Below are 25152 nucleotides of genomic sequence, written 5' to 3'. Positions count from 1 at the left end.
ACTTTTTGAGATCCTACATAGAAGTGAAATTATGCGGTATATTTGTGTTTCTGTTCCTGGCTTATTTCACTGAATAGAATGTCTTCTAGATTTCTCCATGTTGTTGCTAGTGACAGGACTTCTTCCTTCTTTCAAGGCTGAACAACACTCCATTGCATACATATACATTTTCTTTATTCATTCATCTGTTGATGAACACGTAGTTTCATTTCATCTTGGCTAGTGTGAATAATGCTGCAGTAAGCATCAGGGTGCAGATATCTGTTTCACATACGAGTTTCCTTTGTTTTGGATGTACACTTAGTACTGGGATTAGTGGATACTTTTGTCATTTTGTCATTTCTATTTTTTTTAGGAACCACCATACTGTTTTTCACAATGGCTGTACTAATTTATGTTCCCACCAACTATGTGCAAGGGTTTCCTTTTCTCCACATCCTCTCCAACACTTGTTATCTTTTGTCTTTTTGATAACAGTCATTCTAACAGCTGTGAGGTGATATCTCACTGTGATTTTAATTATCATTCTCTGATGATTATTGATTTGGGCACTTGGTCATATACCTGTTGGATCTTTCTGTGTCTTCTTTGGAGAAATGCCTACTCAGATCCTTTGCCAATTTTTAAATTGAATTCTTTGTTTTCTCATTGCTGAGTTATTTGAGTTTCTTTTTTTTACATTAACCTGGTATCGGATGTAGGATTTGCAGATATTTTCTTCTGTTCTACAGGTTCTCTCTTTACTCTGCTGATATGTCCTTGGCTGTGCAAGAGATTTTTAGTTTGATGCAATCCCACTTGTCAATTTTTGTTTTTGTTGTCTGTGCTTTTGGGTTTGTATCCCAAAAAATCATTGCCTAGATGAATGTCATGGAGCTTTTCTTCTATGGTTTCTTCTAGTATTTTACAGTTTTAAGTCTTGTATTTAAGTCTTTAATTCATTTGTAGTTTAGTTTATTTTGTAATATGGTATGAAATATTAGTTTTATTTCTTTGCATATGGATATCCAGTTGTCCCAAGACCATTGAGTGAACAGAGTGTTCTTTGATAATTCTGTGTTCTCGGCACCTTTGTCAAAAGTCAGTTGACTATAGGCTGGGCATATTGGCTCATGCCTGTAACTCAAGCACATTGCGAGGCTGAGATGTGTGAGTTGCTTGAGGCCAGGAGTTTGAAACCAACCTGGGCAACATACCAAGCCCCTGACTCTAAAAAGAAATTAAAAAAAAAAAATTAGCTGGGCATGATGGGGCACACCTGTAATCTTAGCTACTCAGGGAGGGTGAGGCAGGAGGATCCTTTGAGCCCAAGAGCTCAAGGCTGCACTAAGCCATAATAGCATCACAGCATTTCAGCCTGGGTGACAAAGGGAGACCTTATCTCAAAACAAACAAACAGAAAATCAATTGACCATACATGTCTGAATTTATTTCTGGGCTTTCTATTCTGTTCCATTGGTCTGTGTCTGTTTTTATGCCAGTACTGTGCTGTTTTACTTATTTGTGGTTTTAGAGACAGGGTCTCACTATGTGGCCCAGGCTGGTGTTGAACTCCTGGGCTCCAGCAATCCTCCTGCCTTAGCCTCCCTAATAGCTGGGACTATAGACATGTGCTTCTGCACCTGGCTATCATACTGTTTTCTGAGGTCTTTTTTGAGACAGGATCTCACTGTGTTGCCCAGGCTAGAGTGCAGTGGTGCAATCACGACTCTTTGCAGGCTAGACCTCCCAGGCCCAAGCAGTCCTCCCACTTCAGTCTCCTGAGTAGCTGGGGCCGCAGGCACATACCACCATACCCAGCATTTAAAAAAAGTTTTGCAGAGACAGGGTCTGCTTGTGTTGCCCTGGCTGGTCTTGAACTCCCGGGCTCAAGCAATCCTCCTGCCTCAGCCTCCCAAAGTGTTGCTATTATAGGCATGGGTCACCGCGCCCAGCCTTATCATGCTGTTTTGATTACTGTAGCTGTGTGGTATATTTTGAAGTCATGTGGTGTCAACACCCCAGCTTTGTTCCTTTTGCTCAAGAATGCTTTGGCTATTTGGAGTATTTTGTGGTTCCACACAAACTTTAGGATTTCACAGAAATAGAATAATTTCTGTGAAAACTGTCGTTAGGATTTCGATAGAGATTGCATTGAATCTGTAGATCACTTTGGGTACTATGGACACTTTAACAATATTAATTCTTCCAATCTATGAACATGGGAAACCTTTTTATTTATTTATATCTTCAATTTTTTTTCATTAATGTTTTACAGTTTGCAGTGGACAGATCTTTTACCGCTTTAGTTAAATTTACTTCTAAGTATTTCTTTCTAGCTATTGTAAAAGATGCTTTTATTTCCTTTTTGGACAGTTTGTTGTTAGTGTAAATTTTTGTACATTGATTTTACATCCTTCAACTTTACTGACTTTGTTTATTAGTCCTAATGGTTTTTTTTTTGGTGTGTGTGTGTGTGTGGAGTCTTTAGAGTTTTTTAATACATAAGATCATGTTGTCTGTAAGCAGGGACAATTTAACATTTTCCTTTAGAATTTGTATGCCTTTTATTTCTTTATATTGCCTAATTACTCTGCCTAAAACTTACAGTATTATGTTGAGTAGATGTGAAAGGTGTGGGCATCTGATATGTCCCTACCCAAATCCCATATCAAATTGTAATTTAAATTGTAAACCCCACAAGTCGAGGGAGGGACTTGGTGGGAGGTACTTGGATCATGGGGACAGTTTTCCTCATGCTGCTTTTGTGCTATTCAGTGAGTTCTCACAAGATCTGGTTGTTTGATAAGTGTCTGGTTCTTCCCTTCTTGCTGTCTCTCTCTCTCTCTCTCTCTCTCTCTCTTTCTCTTGCCTGCCACCATGTAAGGCATGACTTACTTCTCCTTTGCCTTCTGCCATGATTGTAAGTTTCCTGAGGCCTCTCCAGCCATGGCCATGCAGAACTGTGAGTCAATTAAGCTTCTTTTGATAGTATCTTTATAGCAGTGAGAGAACAGATTAATACATCATCCTTGTCTTATTCCTGATCTTGTAGCAAAGCTTTCAACTTTTCACCATTGAGTATAATGTTGGCTATGGGTTTGTCACATATGTGTTGAGGTACATTCCTTCTATACTTAATTTGCTGAGAGTTTTTTATGAAAGGATGCTGAATTGTGTCAAATGCTTTTTTTACATCTATTGAAATGATCAAATGGTTGGTGTCTTTTAGTCTGTTAATGTGGTGTATTGCATTTATAGATTTTAGTATGTTGATCCATCCTTGCATCCTAGCTAACCTGGGTAATTTATTTTTTCCTTTTTGAGAGAGTCTCACTCTGTCAACCAGGCTGGAGTGCAGTGGTGTAATCACACACCACAGCCTGCACCTCCTGGGCTCAGGTGGTCCTCTGACCTCAGCCTCCTGAGTAGCTGGGAATACAGGCATGCACCACCAGGCCCAACTAATTTTTTTTGTATTTTTGATAGAGTTGGGGTTTCACTATGTTGCCCAGGCTTGTCTCAAATGCCTGAGCTCAAGCAATCCACCAGCTTCAGCTGGGAAATGCTGGGATTACAGGCATGATCCACCACACCCTGCTGAGCCTGGACAGTTTCTAAATGACAGAATTTATTCCTCATAATTTTGGAGGCTGGGAAGTCCAAGATCAAGGCACCAGCAGATTCAGTGTTTGGTGAGGGTTCATTCCTCATAGGTAGTACTTTCTCCCTGTATCCTCACAGATGAAACAAGCTCCTTCAGGCATCTTTTGTACTAATCCTATTTATGAAGCAAAGTCCTATGACCTAATTATCTCCCCAAAGCCCCAATTCTTAATACCATCACCTTGAGAATTAGGTTTCAATGTACAACTTATGGGGGAGACACAACATTCAAACTATAGCAGGGTCCAACTTCATTCTTTTGCATTCTTCATTCTAGTGTACCCAGCACAACTTGCTGAAAAGACTGTCCTTTCCTCTTTCACAAGAGTGTGAATTGTTTTGGCACCCTTGTCAAAAAAAATTTGACCATATAGGTGAGGGTTTATTTCTGGGCCCCTATTCTATTCCGTTTGTCTTTATGTCTGTCTTTATGCCAGTGCTACACTGTTGTGAACACCAATATTCTTTTATGTCGAAATCTTCCAGGTAAGGTTGGGTGAATGTGTGTGTGTCTGTGTGTCTATGCAAGGAAAACTCTTAAATAACAGACTATACACTTGCCGAATGTTAATGTTAATCTCCATATTTTGAGATTTATATTAGAAAGTTATGGTTACGTCCTAACCTGCACCACTTTGACGAAACAGAGACTATTTCTGAGGAGAGTTAGGAAATGCTGGTGGACACCAAATGTCTTTTCCCTGGACCTTAAACTCTGATTCCAGTCAGTCTCATATGACTTCTGCTGCACTTCCACACAGTTTTGACCTTTTTTGTGTGTGATAGAGTCTTGCTCTGTTGCCCAGCCTGGAGTGTAGTGGCGCAATCTGGGCTCACTACAACCTTCACCTCCTGGGTTCAAGTAATTCTCCTGCCTCAGCCTCCTAAATTGCTGGGATTACAGGTGCCCACCACCACGCCCAGCTAATTTTTGTATATTTTAGTAGAAATGGGATTTCGCTATGTTGGCCAGGCTGGTCTCAAACTCCTGACCTCAAGTGATTCCGCCCACCTCAGCCTCCCAAGTTCTGGGATTACAGGCATGAGCCTGGCCCACAGTTTCAATCTTTTAATACCTTAAATATTTAAGTTACTAAAATAGCTAAGAACAATTGTTCATTTTAAGTGCCAATTATTCCCTTTTCTTTTTTCTATTATTAAATAGGTATTTTGTGAATAAAAAGTTAATATTTTTCACTAAGAAATAAAACATACTTCTGATTTTTAGTTTTCTGCCAGTTGTCATTTTTCACACACACACACACACACACACACACACACACCCCACCACCACCATCACCACCACCACCTCCGCCACCACCACCACCACCACCACCATCATTTTTGTAAACCAATCAAAAGTGGAGACACTAGAGACTATTATATGAAAAGTATTTATTCTGTGGTCTACTGGGAATTGTCCAGAAGTTAGAAGGACATTAGAAATGACTTTTAAATCTTCATTTGAGAAAAGGCATGCCAGGAGTCTAAATAACCAATGCCACTTAGCAAACAAAATACAAATGAACAAAACACAATTTCTCTGATGAATGAAGTGGTTACCATAGTTTTTTCCATTATGTAAAGATAGTTCTCTTATAAAATATACCACCTAAGCAGTATCAATCAGAATATTATGCAAATGTATTGGGGGTAATTTAACCCCCAAATCAGAAGGACAGAATAAAAGATATAGTAATCTTCCTTCAAAAGAGAAAAAAAACAAGAAACAATTAACCTTCTGTGTCAAATGATACAGAAATGGCACTGATTTCCTATATGTTGACTGAGATATTTTTCCCTGCAGAGCAGATTAAAAAGATATGCTCATCCTGCTTTTTTTCAGTGCACTACTTTTAGTTCTGCAGAAATAAAAGCTATTCTGAATTTAAAACTTTGTATACACATAATCCTGTGCAAATTATTTAATGCTTTGTTTGTAGGATATTAACCCAACTTTCTAATATATTTTATATATGTTTCTTTTTGTTTGCATCAAAATCTCACTCTGTCACCCAAGGTAGAGTGCAGTGGTGCAGTCACAGCTCACTGCAGCTTCAATCTCCAGGACATGGGTTATCTCACCTCAGCTTCCTGGGTAGCTGGGAACCACCACCATACCTGGCTAATTTTTATTATTTTTTTTATAGAGATGAGGTTTTATCATGTTGCCCACACTGGATATTTTCTATACATTTCCAAAGGCAACTACAAAAATTGGTTTTTCATATTTCTACAAATATTGTACAGAATGTTTAATATCTTATAACGGTGGAAGTCATGAGAAATATTTGTATTTAGAAAGTATGACAATCCAAAAATCCACCATTCTGTTGAAACTGGAGTAAACTGCACTTCATATATTATTATTATTGCTAATATTCACCTACTTATTAGAGAAATTAGTGCACTAAAGGACAGAGGTAGTTTTAAAAAATGATGTCTTTGCTGTGATAAGTTTGTCCTGCTCTGTCTAAATCAACATTTGAGCCAACAGGCCCTTCTAATCCTATGCCAGCAACACAATGGTATCTAGGCCAGGTTCTCGTGCAATTTGTGGAACCTTTGGTTTGAAGAGTTGTTAGTGTAGTGGCTCGGCTCATCAGTTCTAAGTATTTGAATACCTAATGTTTCAAACTGTTAGTCCTGTTCTGACTTATATTCATCCCTGCCAGTCCTATTAATTTCATTACACTTGACCACAACCTAGTTTACTTTCCTTTGTTATTACAGTTTGAACTCCAGCTACCTTTTTCTAAGAAATTAAATTGCTAGGTTTTTATAGCTGATTGCACTCTTCCAACTTCTGTACAGACTTCATGGTCTTTTTGGACTTTGCTCTTTAGCACATTTTGGAAACTATTATGAAGTTTTCTTGCAGCACACTTGAAGTTAAATAGCTTTTTCCAAGTTTAATACAGTTTGACGGCTCTCCTGGGGGTATAGATGGGTGGGGGCACTTGCACTACCCTTTGGAGGAGACTCTGCCTTGCGCTCAGCCAAAAATCAGTGTGAATCCCTTTCTTAGATGGTTCCATCTTTCCCCATATTAAATCTAAATTCTTGATCTTCCACCTGTTATAATTTCTTCTGTCCTATCTCGTTAAGACTCACAACAGCTGTTCCCCAGGCTTTATGTTGTAACGTTCCACATGGTACTCCATAAAAACCTGATATAGATGACCTCTCTATAACAGAACTGAAATTATTCTTGTCATGCTCCAGTTGTTTTTGTGGCTCTCCTCTGGACCGTCTCCAAATTCTCCTGCTCAGTTTTAGCAAGCTGGCCTGGAGTTCTCTCACAAGGTCTGGCTAGCACATTAATTTGCTTGTGCTTAAAAGCCTTTGTGCTCAATACTGAGACTGCCTCATAATGAATTAATTTTCATTTCAATTTTATTCTGAACTTACAAACATCAGAGATTCGTGCTATCTTCAGTGTTTAAATGGTAATGCTTTCTGTAAAATAAAGGAGCCTGCAGGCCAGGCATGGTGGCTCATGCCTGTAATCCCAACATTTTGTGAAGTGAAGGTGGGTTGATCACTTGAGGTCTCAGGGGTTTGAGACCAGCCTGGCCAACATGGCGAAACCCCATCTCTGCTAAAAATACAAAAATTAGCCAGGTGTGGTGGTGCGTACCTGTAATCCCAGCTACTAGGTGGTCTGAGGCATGAGAACTGTTTGAACCCAGGAGGTGGAGATTGCGGTGAGTGGAGCCAAGATAGCGCCACTGTACTCTAGTCAGGTGACAGAGTGAGACTCCATCACAAGATTTTTTTTAAAAGCCTGTAGTTATTTTGAGGGGATAGCAATGAAAACATGAACCATGTCAGGTTTGGCATAAATAGTTCATAGTTGACCTGGTCTGTCTGACTGAGATGTCACCAAACCATTTGATGACCTTGAGATACTAAAGCATTGGCGTGAATGTCTATAGATCAGGACAGAGGTGGGTTCAGAGAACTATTTAGGCGATATCTGGGTGGGAGTTGTGGCCAACACTGATTACAAGGGAGCAGTGGGGGGAAAAAACCAGGATTGCAAGGAGTTAAAGATCACCCATTCAAGAAGTTTGGCAGAAGGAGCAAGACAGGAAATTACAATGTAAGAAAAGCATTCCGAGTCTTCTTTTAGGCAAACTGGAATTTGCCATTAGAGAAGAAGGGAATTCTTTGTTTTGGGGATTAGTTAAAAAATAAGAACAGTTCTGTCTAATAGTTAAGGCAGCACTATCCAACGGAATTTTGTGACGATGAAAATATTCTACATGTGTGCTTTCCAGTATGGAGCTACAAGCCACATGTGGCTATTTAAGTCTAAATTAAATAGTGTGAGTATTGAGCAATTGAAATGTGGCTAGTATATCTGAGCTGAATTTTAATTTTAATTAAAATTTAAGTAGCTACATGTGGCTAGAGGCTACTGCATTAGACAAGTCAGAGATCGAGTTTTACTAACTAGGCTAGCAGATTAATCTCAAAATATTAATGTCTTAAAACAATAAACATGTATTATTCAACTGTATCACATCCAAACCAATCAGTGCTAGGGTGTAGGGAGGGGAGCACTCTGCTCTGCCTAGTCATTTGGAACACTAGCTCCTTCTGTTTTGTGTGGTGCCATCTTCAACCTTGAAGGGTGCATGTTGGAGGGGAAGCGATAGAATGTGAAGAATCTCTTGAGATGTGTTATCGGCCATGACTGGAAATGGCCTACATTACTTCAACCCATATGTCCGTATTCTAGTAGTTACAAATAAATGACATGGCCCTACCTAACTGCAGGCTGAAGGAAAAGAAACCAGGTTTATGGGCACATAACATTATTCTGCCACACTGAAATTTTCAGAGTTCTGGCATCAGTCTCTAATACCTCCTCCATGAGGAACTGGAAATAAATTTTAATCAGTGTGCCAAGAGAGTAAATCTGGTACAGTTTCGGATGTGAGGAAGAGACTGAAGGATCAAAGTGGGGCAATGGGGGTTCTACGTAGGGTAGGGACTGGAGGAAGAGATGGAATAAGTAATAGAGGGCAGAAAGTTTGATATTTGTTGATGGAGAACCACTTTCCAGAAAGAGAAACAAAAGGAAAGAGAAAGGGTGAGAATAAAAATTTTGAGGTGAAAAGGAGAGAAATGAAAGGTTCTTAGATTGAATCACTTTGTCTACTCTGAGGTTATTTGCTTATTATGACAAGCCTGGGAAGATGTTTGGGTAGGTGCTTAAAATTAGCAGAAAAGACCTGAACAGGTACTATGAAGAGTGCCTTGGGCATGTGCTGTAGAAATTGGAAGGCATTTGTCCAGATATTTCACAGAAAGTGTCATGTAAATTCCAATACGTTTCTTCTTTTTCTCTTGATAAATATCCCTGTGGTAAGCCATGGAGTTCTGTTAATCTTCTGTTTGACCACATAACTATGCTTTGATATTTTAGCTTAAACTTTTTCCTTTTACCATAATTAAGGTGCTGGTATAACAGTAGAGCATTAAAGCTAGTGAGTAGATTAACATGCATTTTAAGAAAAATCAGATGAACAGGGAATACTGAAGCTAGTTATTCATATTTTGACAGCAACAGCTGAGCTGTCAGCACAACGTGAAGTTAGAGAGTAAAATTATTTCTCAAACTAACATTTAACTTAAACTGGGAAGAAAATAGAAATGTTCTTTGTTGGAGAAATTATAAAATCTTGGAATTGCAACAAACAGCCTCACAGTTTAACAGTATCTTGTGTATTTGCCTTCTACTCCCTACTATACTGCTACCTCAGCTTCCTTCCTACCCATGTCATTAAAGAACTCTCTCAGAAAAATTCATAATTTAACATGAATTGAGGTGTGATGGGGTGGGAAGGCAACACCTTACTTTATGTAGTAGACTTCCTTTTTAATCTGCCCATAAATTCTCCCAGATCCCCATTCTTGATCTAGGTAGTTGAATGAGGATGGCTGACTCCTAGGCTCCAAAGGTGACCATAAGACTCAAGTGTGGACAGAGTGTTGTATTCTCCTGCCCACACTGATGGGAACATGAACCAAGAAAGACAAATCAAAAGCTCTCATGTGTGTGTGTGTATACACACACACACACATATATTTTCAGAGGGTCTTGATCTGTCATCAGGCTAGAGTGCAATGGCACAATCTCAGTTCATGGCAGCCTTTGCCCCCGGGGCACAAGTAATCCTGCCACCTTAGCCTCCTGAGTAGGTGGAACCACAGATACATGTTACTACGTCGGCCTAATTTTTTGTTTTTTGGTGTTTTCTTTTTTTTTTTTTTGGTTGAGATGGGGTTGCCCAGGCTGGTCTGAAACTCTGGACTCAAGTGACTACCCATTAGGCCTCCCAAAGTGCTGGGATTATAGGTATGAGCCACTGTGTCTGGCCTCTCCCGGCGATTTTGACTAGAAACAATTTGGGTTCACAGACATGATTCAATCTCTAAGAAAAGACAGTGTAGAGGGAAGGAGCGAAACTGCCATTAAGAACTGATTGGGGGAAAACTGGCTAGCCATGTGCAGAAAGCAGAAACTGGACCCCTTCCTGACACCTTACACTAAAATTAACTCCAGATGGATTAAAGACTTAAACATAAGACCTGGCACCATAAAAACCCTAGAAGGAAATCTAGGCAAAACTATCCAGGACATAGGAGTAGGCAAGGACTTCATGAACAAAACACCAAGAGCATTGGCAACAAAAGCCAAAATAGACAAATGGGACCTAATCAAACTCCACAGCTTCTGCACGGCAAAAGAAACAGTCACTAGAGTGGATCGGCAACCAACAGAATGGGAAAAAATTTTCGCAGTCTACCCATCTGACAAAGGGCTGATATCCAGAATTTACAAACAACTCAAGCAGATTTACAAGAAAAAAACAAACAAGCCCATTCAAAAGTGGGCAAAGGATATGAACAGATACTTTACGAAAGAAGACATATATGAGGCCAACAATCATATGAAAAAATGCTCATCGTCACTGGTCATCAGAGAGATGCAAATCAAAACCACATTGAGATACCATCTCACGCCAGTTAGAATGGCGATCATTAAAAAATCTGGAGACAACAGATGCTGGAGAGGATGTGGAGAAAAAGGAACACTTTTACACTGTTGGTGGGAGTGTAAATTAGTTCAACCATTGTGGAAGACAGTGTGGCGATTCCTCAAGGCCTTAGAAATAGAAATTCCATTTGACCCAGCAATCCCATTACTGGGTATATATCCAAAAGACTATAAATCGTTCTACTATAAGGACACATGTACACGAATGTTCATTGCAGCACTGTTTATAATAGCAAAGACCTGGAATCAACCCAAATGCCCATTGATAATAGACTGGATTGGAAAGATGTGGCACATATACACCATGGAATATTATGCAGCAATCAGAAATGATGAGTTCGTGTCGTTTGTAGGGACATGGATGAATCTGGAAAACATCATCCTCAGCAAACTGACACAAGAACAGAAAATGAAACACCGCATATTCTCACTCATAGGTGGGTGATGAAAAATGAGAACACATGGACACAGAAAGGGGAGTACTAAACACTGGGGTCTATTGGGGGGAAAAGGGGAGGGCCAGTGGGAGGGGGAGGTGGGGAGGGATAGCCTGGGGAGAAATGCCAAATGCGGGTGAAGGGGAGAAGAAAAGCAAAGCACACTGCCATGTGTGTACCTACGCAACTGTCTTGCATGCTCTGCTCATGTACCCCAAAACCTATAATCCAATAAAAAATAAAAAAAATAAAAAAAAAATAAAAAATAAAAATAAAAATAAAAATCAAAAAAAAAAAAAAAAAAAAAAAAAGAACTGATTGGGAATATAGCTCAATTCTAAAAGCACTGCTCTTCTCCAGGTTATTGGCACAAACCCACTTGTAGTGATAGCATTAACCACTGGCTAAAGCTCTTGCTGTGAGGGCAAAAACTGCATCTATCTAATTCACCTTTATCCATAATCTCTACCCTAGAGCCTGGAACTGAATATACAATTAATAAATATGTGCAGAATAAACTCATTAATCAATTACAGCCTGAATGTTACAAATGTCTTTGAAGACTTCATGGAAACATTTGTACTCTTGGTATTGTAGGGCAGTGCTGAGTGCCTTCATTTCTTTCTTTTTCTTTTTTGAGACAGAATTTCACTCTTGTTGCCCAGGCTGGAGTGCAATGGCGCCATCTCAGCTCACCACAACCTCTGCCTCCTGGGTTCAAGCAATTCTCCTGCTTCAGCCTCCCAAGTAGCTGGGATTACAGGCATATGCCACCACGCCCGGCTAATTTTGTACTTTTAGTAGAGATGGGGTTTCTCCATGTTGGTCAGTCTGGTCTTGAACTCCTGACCTCAGGTGATCCACCCACCTCAGTCTCTTAAAGTGTTGGGATTCAGGGGTGAGTCACTATGCCCAGCCTCCATCATTTCTTCCTTAAACCATAGTTTACTTAGAAATCAACAAGGAAATTCATCAAGTGATTTTTGGGATCCACTTTGAGTGGGAAGCCATGAGAAATGCCCAAACAACCCAGTGGGCTTTCCTGACTAAGAGCTGTCACTTTCACTCTCTTTCTACATAATCACCTGTTATTCAGGTTTCAACATAAGGTATTGATTGCTAAAACATACATTCATGCCCATTTTGACTTCTATTCTCAGTCTTCCTTCCCTGTTTTACTTCTTTTTCAAATATCAGAGGAATGCTGTACATAAGGAGCAGAGCTTTGATTTCTTGTTGGCCACTCGCAGCAATAAATTTGGCTTCTCCCCCGTGTACATACACTTTCTAATATCAGGTCATGTTAGTAAAGAACTTGAATTTTCTGGCCTTTCCACTTTAACTCCAACCTCTAGGAGTACAGCAAGAACCCTTTTCTCCTCCCAAACACCCACCCCTTGCTCTGTAGAGCCCCATAGACTAGCACTGCCGCTAAGGCTCTGCTCCTGCCTGTCTGGCCCCCTCCAGGGAATCCTGCTATCCTAAGGGCTGTGCACACAGTAGGGAACAAATCCTTTGCTGAATTCTCAATGGATGAGACCAAAGAGAAGATGGTAATGCCCAGGGATTGGAATAGAACCAGGCAGTTTAACGGTTATTTTGGGAATTCAGTATCTTGAGCCACTGATGCTGGACCTTCAGGGGAATATATTACACTTACTTATTTCAGAATTCCCTTCCCCTGGTTCTTCTATTCTTTAAGTGAAGAGGACCTTTTTACTGATCATGTCATTTTAAATTTACAATAAATGTCTATCAATAGAGAATTGGTTAAATTATGGGACATCCATCTTCTGATCCTTCCAGATAAGATCAGTAACTTTTGTTTACTGGATGGCTCATAGCACCTGGGTTATTTCCTACCAAGAACAGTGTTTTTTGCAGTTATTTAATATCTGTCTCCTCCACTAGACTGTAAGCCCAATCAAGGAAGGGAGCATGAAGGTGGCTATTGTATGCTTAGAACCATGATTGGTAGAGTAGATGTTTAATATTTGAATGTATAATAAATGCACACAATGAAATACTATGCAGCTATTTGAAAGCATGACAATGTGGAATTGTTTACTGATATGTAAAGTTACCCATAATATAATGTTAAATTTTAAAAATCAAATAACAAATAGTAGATATACTATGATCCTGCTTTAATAAAAAGAATAGCCATATATACAGATACATACATCAAAATGTTAATAGTGGTAATATTATGAATGATTTTTTATTTTATTGACAACTCTTTGTATTATCTGAAAATTTACAGTAACAGCATTTATTTGACTTATTTGTTTTCTTTTTCTTTTTTAGAGACCAGGTCTCACTCTGTTACCCATACTAGAGTCTAGTGGCACTATGATAGCTCACTGCAGTTCTGAACTCCTGGGCTCAGTTGATCCTTCTGTCTCAGTTAGTGTGCAACACCAACACACTTGGCTAATTTTTTCTTTTGAGATGGAGTGTTTCTCTGTCGCCTAGGTTGATGCAATCTCTACTCACTGCCACTTCCATCTCTTGGGCTCAAGCAATTCTCCTGCCTCAGCCTCCCGAGTAGCTGGGACTACAGGCATGTACCACCACGTCTGGCTAATTTTTTATATTTTTAGTAGAGATGGGGTTTCACCATGTTGGCCAGGCTGGTCTCGAACTCCTGACCTCAGGTGATCTGCCCACCTCAGCCCCCCAAAGTTCTAAGATTACAGGCATGAACCACTGGGCTAACTTAAAAAAGAATTTTTTTTTTTGAGATGGGATCTCAGTATGTTGCCCAGGCTGGTTTCAATCTCCTGGCCTCAAGTGATCCTCCTGCTTCAGCCTCCCCTATAAATGGGATTACACTTTCAAGTCACACTACACCTGGCTTATTCTTTCCTGATTTTAAAATTATTTCCATTTTGAGAAAAACCAAATAGACATTAAAACAACCTTTTTTTCTGTCACAAAACTTCACTTGAACAACTAATTTTGGCATACAGTATTCAACTGGACAATATTAGAAACAACATAGATTTCTGAATGCAAATTGAGATGTTGGATACATTCATCTCGATACTATTTCTGATTAAAGTAGACCTTTAGCAAAATTATCATTATGAAACCTTCATTTCTATACAAAATTTATTATTTTTTATATCCATAATTATTATTAGACTCTTCCTTCTCCTGTTATTTACATTCCTACCCAGGATATGGAGAACGAAATAGACCTTAATTTCTTATTCTATTTTTTAACTGAAGACCAAAAAAGTTAAAAGAATGTAGACTTCTGCAAATTAAAAAAAAAAAGAAATGTCAGTGGCTGCTACATTTAAAGTGCCTTCCTTACCTAAGGGAAGTTTGCAAAGGTGAAGGTGATTCCCAAGAAAATGCTAAAGCATTACCAAAACTCTAAAAGTATATCCATTTTAGACAAACACCTTTAATAGACTACCTGGTTACAAAACTATAATTGGACATTTTTAAGGCCAGTTTACACTTTTCCCTTTTCAAAGATATTAATTGATAGAAATAAGACATTTACAGGTGATATTCTCTACACAGAGCAAGAATAAACTATTGGATATCTCAAAAGAGAACTATTATTGCACTTATGTTATACAACAGCATGATTACAGGGAAATGGAAAATATTTTGTATATAAATTCCTTTTCCTAATTAGGTATAATTAAAAAGTTTCATTGAGTCAGTTATAAAAAATAGGGCATATACTATCTGTATATGGCTACGTGTCTTTTAGTAACATTAATTTTGTTAACCTTGCCAGTTTCAAGCCATTGACACAAAGACGTCAGCACCATATTAAGCAGTCACATTCTGACCTATAAAATGTACAGCCCCAGGAGAACCATTATACCATTAATCATTTTCAGTAAAAAGTTCAACAGAACAGTGACAAATACTGTGCCTTAGAACCTTAATCATACCATACAAATCATTTACAATACAAATTGTAAAGGTGAACACGTACTGGCACAGCTAGGCTTTACATACTCTCTGGAAGCTCAAAAAGTTTAAGAATGTCTTATCAGTCTTCATTTCAGATCTAGTAGCATAAAAGCTGGATTTTCTAAGTATGATTTCCACAAATTAGAGAAGCGTGACATTGTAGCACCATCAATAACTCTGTGATCAGCTGACCAGCTCACATTCATTACGTGTGCCTTATATACTTCTCCTTTCTGGTTAAATCTGGGAATGGCCTAGAAATGGAAAAAAAAAAAAAAGAAGAAAGAGTAAACCTTCACTTGCTCAAAGCTCAAGCTCTAACAATGGCGTAAGATCAGGCAAACACTTCTCCCTACAATAGAGGAAAAAAATGGGCATCCCTAATGACTTTTGAAAACTCTTCCCACCTTTGAGTATGTGCCTGAAATTGTCAGAACTTCTCCAAGGTACTTCCTTTCCCTTGTACAATTCCCATACCTACATTCATTAACTTTCATCTCAGATTTCAAATATTTAACAATTATTTACTGTATACCCACTATGTGCCAAGTAATCTTCTGGGTTCTGGGGAGAGAAAGACAATTAAACAAGGCGTCCTCACTGAAGGCAGTGAGGAAGCAAGCCATTCTCAAGTTCCTCCAACCACTGAGTTGGCCAGGAAGACAGAAGACAACACGCTTGTGTTCTTTGTAGATTATAAAGCCAGTAACACCAGATCAAAAAGGCTGCGAAGAAGCTCTATGACACTTTTGTGGCCAAGGTCAACACCTTGATCAGGCCTGATGGAGAAAGGAAGGTATATATTCCATTGGCTCCTAATTACAGTGCTTGGGATGTTGCCAAAAAAATTGGGATCACCTAAAATGAGCCCAGCTGGCTAATTCTAAATATATGTATTTTCCCCATTAAAAAAAAAAAGATAGACAAAATAGAAGCCCCAACTTATTATTAGATTCAATAGACATAAAAGCATCCTGTTGGCCAGGTGTGGTGGCTCACGCCTTTAATCCCAGCACTTTGGGAGGCCGAGGCGGGTGGATCACAAGGTCAAGAGATCGAGACCATCCTGGTCAACATGGTGAAACCCCATCTCTACTATAAAAAAAAATACAAAAAATAAGCTGGGCATGTTGGCGTGCACCTGTAGTCCCAGCTACTTGGGAGGCTGAGGCAGGAGAATTGCCTGAACCCAGGAGGCGGAGGTTGCAGTGAGCCGAGATCACGCCATTGCACTCCAGCCTGGGTAATAAGGGTGAAACTCCGTCTCAAAACAAGCAAACAAATAAACAAAAAAACATGTTCTTCTTAATATAGTGACAATGACATTTAATAAACATAGTATTGAAGTGGTATCTAGGAGCTTATTTGCCTCAGTGGTCCTTAATACTGAATTAATAGGGGTACCCAAGTCCCATCCTCCAAAATTCTGATTCAGTTGGTAGAGGGGGAGCTTGGCTATAATTTCTTTTCAAGCTCTCAGCTGATTCTAACATGCAGCCAGGGTTAAGAATCATTGCAATCCTTATTCTAAGTCAGTGTCTTTGAAATCATGGCCACCAATCACTTATCCATATTTTGAATTTCTTTGTAGTTTATTTTAATTTTTAAAAAATTTATATTATTATTATTATTACACTTTAAGTTCTGGGGTACATGTGCAGAGCATGCAGCTTTGTAACATAGGTATACAAGTGCCATGGTGGTTTGCTGCATCCATCACCCATCATCTACATTAGGTATTTCTCCTAATGCTATCCCTCCCCTACCCCCTTACGCTCTGCTAACCTTCCCCTAGCCCCCCACCCCCCGACAGGCTCCAGTGTGTAATGTTCCCCTTCCCTGTGTCCACATGCTCATGGTTAAGAAGAATCAGTATCATAAAAATGGCCACACTGTCCAAAGTAATTTATAGAATCAATGCTATCCCCATCAAACTACCACTGACTTTCTTCACAGAATTGGAAAAAAAGACCCTTAAATTTCATATGGAACCAAAAAAGAGCCATCATAGCCAAGACAATCCTAAGCAAAAAAACAAAAAAACAACAACAAAAAACAAAGCTGGAGGCATCACGCTACCTAACTTCAAACTATACCACAAGGCTACAGTAATCAAAACAGCATGGTACTAGTACCAAAACAGAGATATAAACCAACAGAACACAACAGAGGCCTCAGAAATAATGTCACACATGTACAACCATCTGATCTTTGACAAACCTGACAAAAACAAGCAATGGGTAAAGGATTCCCTACTTAATACATGGTGTTGGGAAAACTGGCTAGCCATATGCAGAAAGCTGAATCTGGATCCCTTCGTTACACCTTATATAAAAATTAACTCAAGATAGATTAAAGACTTAAATGTAAGATAAGACCTAAAACCATAAAAACCATAGAAGAAAACATAGGCAATACCATTCAGGACATAGGCATGGGCAAGAACATCATGACTAAAACACCAAAAGCAATGTCAACAAAAGCCAAAAGAGACAAATGGGATCTAATTAAACTTAAGAGCTTCTGCATAGCAAAAGAAAATATCATCACAGTGAACCAGCAACCAACAGAATGGGAAAAAAGTTTTGCAACCTACCCATCTAACAAAGGGCTAATATCCAGAATCTACAAAGAACTTAAATTTACAAAAAAGAGCAAACCCTGTCAAAAAGTGGGTGAAGGATATGAACAGACACTTTTCAAAAGAAGACATATATGCAGCCAACAAACATATGAGGAAAAGCTCATAATCACTGGTCATTAGAGAAATGCAAATCAAAACCACATTGAGATACCATCTCACACCAATGAGAATGGCAATCATTAAAAAATCAGGAGACAACAGATGCTGGAGAGGATGTGGAGAAATGGGAACGCTTTCACACTGTTGGTGGGAGTGTAAATTAGTTCAGCCATTGTAAAAGACCATGTGGCAATTCCTCAAGGATCTAGAACTAGAAATACCATTTGACCCAGCAATCCCATTACTGGGTATATACTCAAAGGATTATAAATCATTCTAGTATAAAACACATGCACATGCATGTTTATTGCAGCACTGTTCACAATAGCAGACTTGGAACCAACCCAAATGCCCATCAGTGTTGGACTGGATAAAGAAAACATAGCACATATATACCATGGAATACTATGCAGCCATAAAAAAGAATGAGTTCATATCCTTTGCAGGGACATGGATAAAGCTGGAAACCATCATTCTCAGCAAACTAACACAGGAACAGAAAACCAAACACCGCATGTTCTCACTCATAAGTGGGAGTTGAACAATGAGAACATACGGGCACAGGGAGGGGAATATCACACGCCAGGGCCTGTCAGATAGTGGGGGGCAAGAGGAGGGATATCATTAGGAGAAATACCTAATGTAGATGATGAAGCCATGGGTTCAGCAAACCATCAAGGCACATGTATACCTATGTAACAAACCTGCATGTTCTGCACATGTATCCCAGAACTTAAAGTATATATATAAAGACTTTCTAAGACAAACTCACAAACTCAAATCTACAAAATGAGGGGAAACCTCAGAAATGTTTACTCTTCATTGTGTTTACTCCCTGAATTTGTTTAAACTCCATATTTCAGTTTTTTAAGACATGTACCTTAATTGATCCAATGGCCCCAATGGCTACTTCAGGTGGCAATATTACTGGTTTGGCATAGGTACCACCAATCTGTTTAAAAAAAAAAAAAAAAGGAGAGTATAAAAGTTAAGATTTTTAGGGAACAAATGGCAAGTAACATTTTCTATTTTTAATTAAGCATATGATCAGAGACCTTAAGTTATGGTTTATGTATTTCAACATGATTACTCACTGATCCAATGTTGGAAAGAGTAAATGTTCCTCCTGTAAGATCAGTGGTGCTGAGTTGACCCAAAGAGCCCAATTTCTGGAGGCGGTTCAGTTCAGTGGCAATCTCAAATATAGAGCAGATCTGAACATTTTTCACATTAGGGACAATCAAACCCTGCTCAGTATCCATTGCTATCCCAATGTTATGAGAAGCCTAAAAAATAAAAAAATTATACAGTAGGGCTTTTAATGAATAAGCTAACAGCAAAGAAATGATCAACTTTCACTGTCATCTAGAAACCACTACCAAAACTCATTTTTACCAGATTGGCAGATTAAAAATAAAGAATTTAAAAATATTTTTTGAAAGATTTTTTTGGGTCAGGTGCAGTGGCTCAGACTGTAATCCCAGCACCCTGGGACGCCAAGGCAGGTGGATTACCTAAGGTCATGAGTTTAAAACCAGCCTGGCCAACATGCTGAAAGCTGTCTCTACTAAAAATACAAAACTTAGCTGGGAATGGTGGCACAGGCCTGTGATCCCAGCTGCTCAGGAGGCTGAGGCACAAGAATCGCTTGAACCCAGGAGGTGGAGGTTGCATTGAGCCAAGAAGGTGTCACTGCACGCCAGCCTAGGTGACAGAGTGAGACTCTGTCTAAAAATATATATCTATATCTATATTTATATATGTATATATATATTTTGAAGATGATAATTTTTTGTTGATAAGAATATAGGGCAATAGGCTATTTCCAAATATTATTGGTGGGAATGTAACTGGTCCAGGTTGAGCATCCCCAGTCCAAATATCTGAAATCTGAAATGCTCCAACATCTGAAACTTTTGAGGGCCGAAATGATGTCATGTGACGAGACACAGTCAAAACATAGCCAGTTCCCTTGAAAACTGATTTATGACCCAGAGTCAAGATCCATCTTCAGAATCCTGTATACTGACAAAAATATAGAAATGTAAAGTTTTTATTTTCAATTTATGGGATGGATTAAGCACCTCAGCATTCCTCATTATGTAATAAAATACATATATAATAAAAACTATATTCAGTATTTTGTCCTTAAACGTTATGCAGCATAGTTGTTGAAACAGTTCTCATTTTTTAATATTTAACCATATCAGAGCCCATCAGTAAAAACAAACAAGCAAACAAAAAAATGCAGCCAAAACTTGTTGTAGCAGGACGTTGTGGCTCATGCCTGCAATCCCAACATTTTGGGAGACTGACACAGTAGGATTGCTTGAGGCCAGGAGTTTGAGAACAGCCTGGGCAACATAGCAAGACCCCATATCTACAAAAAAATTTTTTTTAATTAGCTGAGTATTATGGCACACACCTTGTAGCCTCAGCCACTTGGGAGGCTGAGGTGGGCAGATCATTTGAGTCCAAGAGTTTTAGGTTACAATAAGCTATGATTATGCATAGTAACAGAGCAAAACCCCGTGTCAAAAAAAAGAAAAAAACCCAACTTTGTTTCATGCACAAAAATGTTAAAAATATTGCATAAAGTTATCTTTGGGGTATATGTATGAGGGGTGAAACATAAGTGAATTTCATGTTTAGATTTGGATCCTATCCCCAAGAAGTCTCCTCTGTATGTGCAAATATCCCAAAATAAAAAAAACAAAACTTAAACCCAAAACACTTCTGGTCCCAAGCATTTCGGATAAGGGATATTAAACCTGTATAGACTTTCTGGAGAACATATGACAATAGGTACCAACATTTATAAAAATTTGTGTTAAGGAACTAAATGCAGAAGTATGTAGAGATATATAAGGATGTTGAGTACACACAGTTTATAAGTTTGAGAAACTGCAAATAATCACAATGTTTATAAATAGGTCACTGCTAGATAAATGATAACAAAGCTGTATTTGTTGTCACACAGTGATGTCTCCAATATAGTAAATGAGAAAGAAAAGGCTGGGCACGGTGGTTTATGCCTGTAATCCCAGCACTTTGGGAGGCTGAGTTGGGTGGATCGCTTGAGCCCAGAAGTTAGAGACCAGCTTGGGAAACATGGCAAGACCCCATTTCTACAAAAAAAAAAAATTACAAAAATTAGCTGGACATGGTGGGACATACATGTAGTCCCAGCTATTGGGAAGGCTGAGGTGGGAGATTGAGGCTGCAGTGAGGCCATGATTACACTACGGCATAGATATTCTCTATGGGAATACTTTAGATAGGCAACAGAGTGAGACCCTGTCTCAAAAAAGAAAAAAGAAATTTAAAGAAAAATATGAGACTTGGTGTGGGGGCTCACACCTGTAATCCCAGCACTTTGGGAGGCCGAGGTGGGTGGATCACGAGGTCAGGAGTTCAAGACCAGCCTGGCCAAGATGGTGAAACCCTGTCTCTACTAAAAATACAAAAATTAGCTGGGCGTGGTGGTGGGTGCCTGTAATCCCAGCTACTCAGGAGGCTGAGGCAGAGAATTGCTTGAACCCAGGAGGTGGAGGTTGCGGTGAGCTGAGATCGTGCCATTGCACTCCAGCCTGCGTGACAGAGCGAGATTCCATCTCAAAGAAAAAAAAAAAAAGACAAATATGAATAATTCTATATCTTTTAAAAAGTATGTAAAAATGAAATCCTGGAAAGATGTATGTCTCAACATAAATAGTGAGCTCCCTTAGGGTCATGGAATTGGGGGTAAACATCTTGTTTTTTCTTTTCTTTTGAGACACAGTTTCACTCTGTCGCCTAGGCTGGAGTGCAGGTATCATATAATTCTCCTGCCTCCCTCCCAGGTAGCATAAACTACACGCACGCACCCCGCTATTAATTTTTTTTTCTGTGGAGATGGAGGTGTCCTCACTTTGTTGCACATGCTGGTCTCGAATTCCTGGGCTCAAGCCATCCTTTCACCTCTGTTCCCCAAAGTGCTGGGATTACAGGCAGGAGCCACCACACCTGGCCAACATCATTATTTTCTTGACCGAAATTTTTGTGACAAGTATGTACTTAATCAGGAGACACTAAAATAAAAATAAAAATTAATACATCTGACTCTATTAACCATATAGGATCTCACCTCCCAGAATATCTAAGCTCACTTTCTGGTTGTACATTTCTTTTCTTTTAATTCTCTTTTTGAGATGGAGGTTTGCTCTCGTCATCCACGATGGAGTGCAGTAGCGCAATCTCGGCTCAATGCAACCTCTGTCTCCTGGGTTCAAGTGATTCTCCCGCCTCAGCCTCCTGGGTAGTTGGGACTATAGGCGTGGGCCACCATGCCTGGCTAATTTTTGTATTTTTAGTAGAGATCGGGTTTCACCATGTTGGCCAGGCTAGTCTCCAACTCCTGACCTCGGGTGATTGACCCCCCCTCAGCTTGCTGGGATTATAAACTTGAGTCACTGTGCCCAGCCTCTGGTTGTACATTCCTAATGAAAAGTAAATATAAGGAATGGCATCTCAAAAAGAGTTCTCAATCCTAAGAAACTTTCACTCCACACAGAAGATATGTGATAAAACACATATATATTCAATTCAAACTTTTATTACTTTTCTCACTGAAATTATTCTTAATCTTAAAATTTTAGGACTTTGCCAGGCACAGTGGGATTATACCTGTCATCCCAGCACTTTGGAGGCTAAGGCAGGAGGATTGCTTGAGCCCAGAAGTTAAAGACCAGCCTGGGCAACATAATGACACCCGTCTCTACAAAAATTTTAAAAATTAGTTGGACATAGTGGTGCATGCCTGTAGTCCCAGCTACACAGGAGGCTGAGGCAGGAGGATTGCTTGAGCCTGAGAGGTCAAAGTTGCAGTGAGCCACGACTACAACACTGCACTCCAAACTGGTGACAGAGTAAGACTCTGCCAATAATAATAATAATAATAATAATAATAATAATATTCCAGGAATTCAATTGTGAAAGGGCTGCTTCTTTTTGGGAGGGCAAGTAGAGTAGGTAACATCTACTGCCATACAGCTTATATATTTCCATTATTTTAAGCAGAAAACAAAACAAAACAAAAAGCTTAAAAATGGTTTAAAGAATCTTCTTATCTAAACAGTATCATTAACCACAAAAACAAACAGTAACAATAAATTATAAGTAAGTTTAATGTTTTACCCCATGCCTTTAATTCCAGTCTAAAAAAGATCACTATTTGAGATACAATGGAAGTCTCTCTAACCTACAAGCACATTTGCCCATCTTCTACTAACAATAAGAACATTTCCACTCTGTATAGCCAACCTTGTATGTTATATTCTGGCAGTTTTCATCCACAGAAGCATTAAGGATAGGAAACTGTAGTAATCCCAAGGAAGCAGCCTGTTGGAAAGAAAAAGAATGCAATTTTAGCACTTTTAACTCAGAAGGGAGAGGGAATTTGAAACAATAAGAAGTATAAAAGGAGGGAGAGAGAGAACTCTTATTTATGCTAATTTAATTTCATGTCTACATGTACCTAGTCACATTACTGCCAATGTTACCTTCAAGCAATGCAGAACGAGGTCACCCTAACCATTAAAGAATAAAAGATAAAGTAGTCAGGTAGCCTGTAAACATCAAGGAGATTTTTAAAATAATGATACAGACCAGCCAAAGTTCCAACGAAAATGTCTAATTTCTAGGTCATTTTCTCACTGACATGTAGAATCTTAAGATTTCCATGAGAAGTAAGTCTGTAGTTCAAATATACACTAGGAATCAAAACACAAATTTCCCTGTGTCTAAAGAACATGTAATGAGGATTTCAAAGTGCACTGACTATTAAATGCCAGTTTGCTACCTGGTGTCCTTGGCCAAGTGAAGGGCAGCGAAGGCCTGAACATTTACTTTAGAGCCCAAGTCGCACCGAATAGCATTTATATTTTCCCTCTCTGCTGCCTTCTCCCTTTCTTTTCTTCCCTTAGTCTCTTAATATCATTTCTCTCCTGTCCATCTTCAGATTTCCCTAAGTGTATCTAAAATGTTCTCGATATCTGTTTCCCTGCCAATTCAGGACCTAATAGTCAAGGTTCACACCTTACATGTGGTGGTCATGCATTTATTAAATTTAAAAGATAGCAAAGAAGAAATGCTTAAGATCATTCTTAAACAGAATTCCCTCCCCCACTCTCCTTGGCTGGTCCCTGTCAAAGTTCTTTACATGCATTGTGTTATTTTTCTTTTTGTCAGAGGTCTCAATGGAAAAAAAATCAAATTATTGAACTAGAGAGTTAATAAAATAATTTAAGTATTTTATTTAAAGATTTTGTGTTAGCCCACAAACCAGTTGAAATCCAGAATTTACTGAAGAGTGGTCTCCATTCACAACGCTAGTCAGTGGAAATGTGCCGTAAGCAGGAAAATTTTATTACTATTGGGCAGAGATAACTCGTCATTTTAGCTGAAATGTGATATATCAACCATCAGTTTAATCTTTCTGTCTCAATTACATGGTATATCAAAAAGAAAAAGAATTTAAATATATAGAGGCATTTTGTAGTCGTTAGGACAGATTAAGAGAGTAGATCAACTGAAGAAAATATAATGAAAAGAACTGCTACAAATTCCTTAATTTTTACGACTTGGAAGTTTTTTCTTGTTTGTTTTTGAGACAGGATCTTGCTTTGTCACCCAGGCTGGAGTGCAGTGGCATGATCTCAGCTCACTGTAGCCTCAACCTCCTTGGCTCAAGTGATCCTCCCACCTCAACCTCCCGAGTAGCTGGAACTACAGGTGCATGCCACCATGCCCAGGTTATTTGTGCATTTTTTGTAGAGATGGGGTTTCACTATGTTGCCCAGGCTGGTCTTGAATTCCTGAGCTCAATCTGCCTGCCTTGGCCTCCTAAAGTGTTGGGATTATACAGTCGTGAGCCACTGTGCCCAGCCAACTTGAAAGTTTTAGTAAGCATTTGATTCAATAACTGTAATTTTAGTAGTCTTTATCTAAAAACCCCTAACTAAAATTAGTCTAAACTGTTACACATATAGTGTTTTGAATATAATCCAAATTTTGTCCAAGAAAAATACAAGATATGTGTCAATGGATTAGGTCATTTTTCCCCCTCTATAATACTGTGTAGTATTTTTTTTTTTGAATGTTCTGAAACTTACATTTCATTTTAAAACAAAATAGCCAGGACTGGTAGCTCATCCTTGTAAGACCAGCCTGGTAACATTGTGAGATACATCTCTATTAAAAATAAAAAAATTAGCCAGGTGTGATGGTGCACACCTGTGGTCCCAGCTTCTTGGGAGGCTGAGGTAGAAGATCAC

The 25152-nt window shown here is 39.0% G+C and overlaps 1 protein-coding gene across 20 annotated transcripts in view; it reads right to left on the bottom strand.

Annotated features, from left to right (window-relative positions):
• Nucleotides 1-13286: 13286 nt before the first annotated feature.
• Nucleotides 13287-25152, bottom strand: part of DBT (dihydrolipoamide branched chain transacylase E2) — a 72764-nt gene continuing 60898 nt past the window's right edge. For all 20 annotated transcript variants that reach the window (XM_078332651.1, XM_078332652.1, XM_035252291.3 and 17 more), the window contains 4 exons: nucleotides 23141-23218; nucleotides 18934-19125; nucleotides 18720-18791; nucleotides 13287-15350 (listed from right to left, as the gene is read on the bottom strand). In XM_078332651.1, coding sequence (XP_078188777.1) covers nucleotides 15183-15350; nucleotides 18720-18791; nucleotides 18934-19125; nucleotides 23141-23218 — 510 coding nt within the window. In that variant the 3' untranslated portion in view covers nucleotides 13287-15182. The remainder of the gene's footprint in view (nucleotides 15351-18719; nucleotides 18792-18933; nucleotides 19126-23140; nucleotides 23219-25152) is intronic.

Source organism: Callithrix jacchus, chromosome 7 (assembly GCF_049354715.1).
Source record: "Callithrix jacchus isolate 240 chromosome 7, calJac240_pri, whole genome shotgun sequence".
NCBI lineage: Eukaryota > Metazoa > Chordata > Mammalia > Primates > Cebidae > Callithrix > Callithrix jacchus.
Note: the sequence above shows the minus strand (reverse complement) of the source record. Positions and strands in the feature narration are given on the sequence as shown.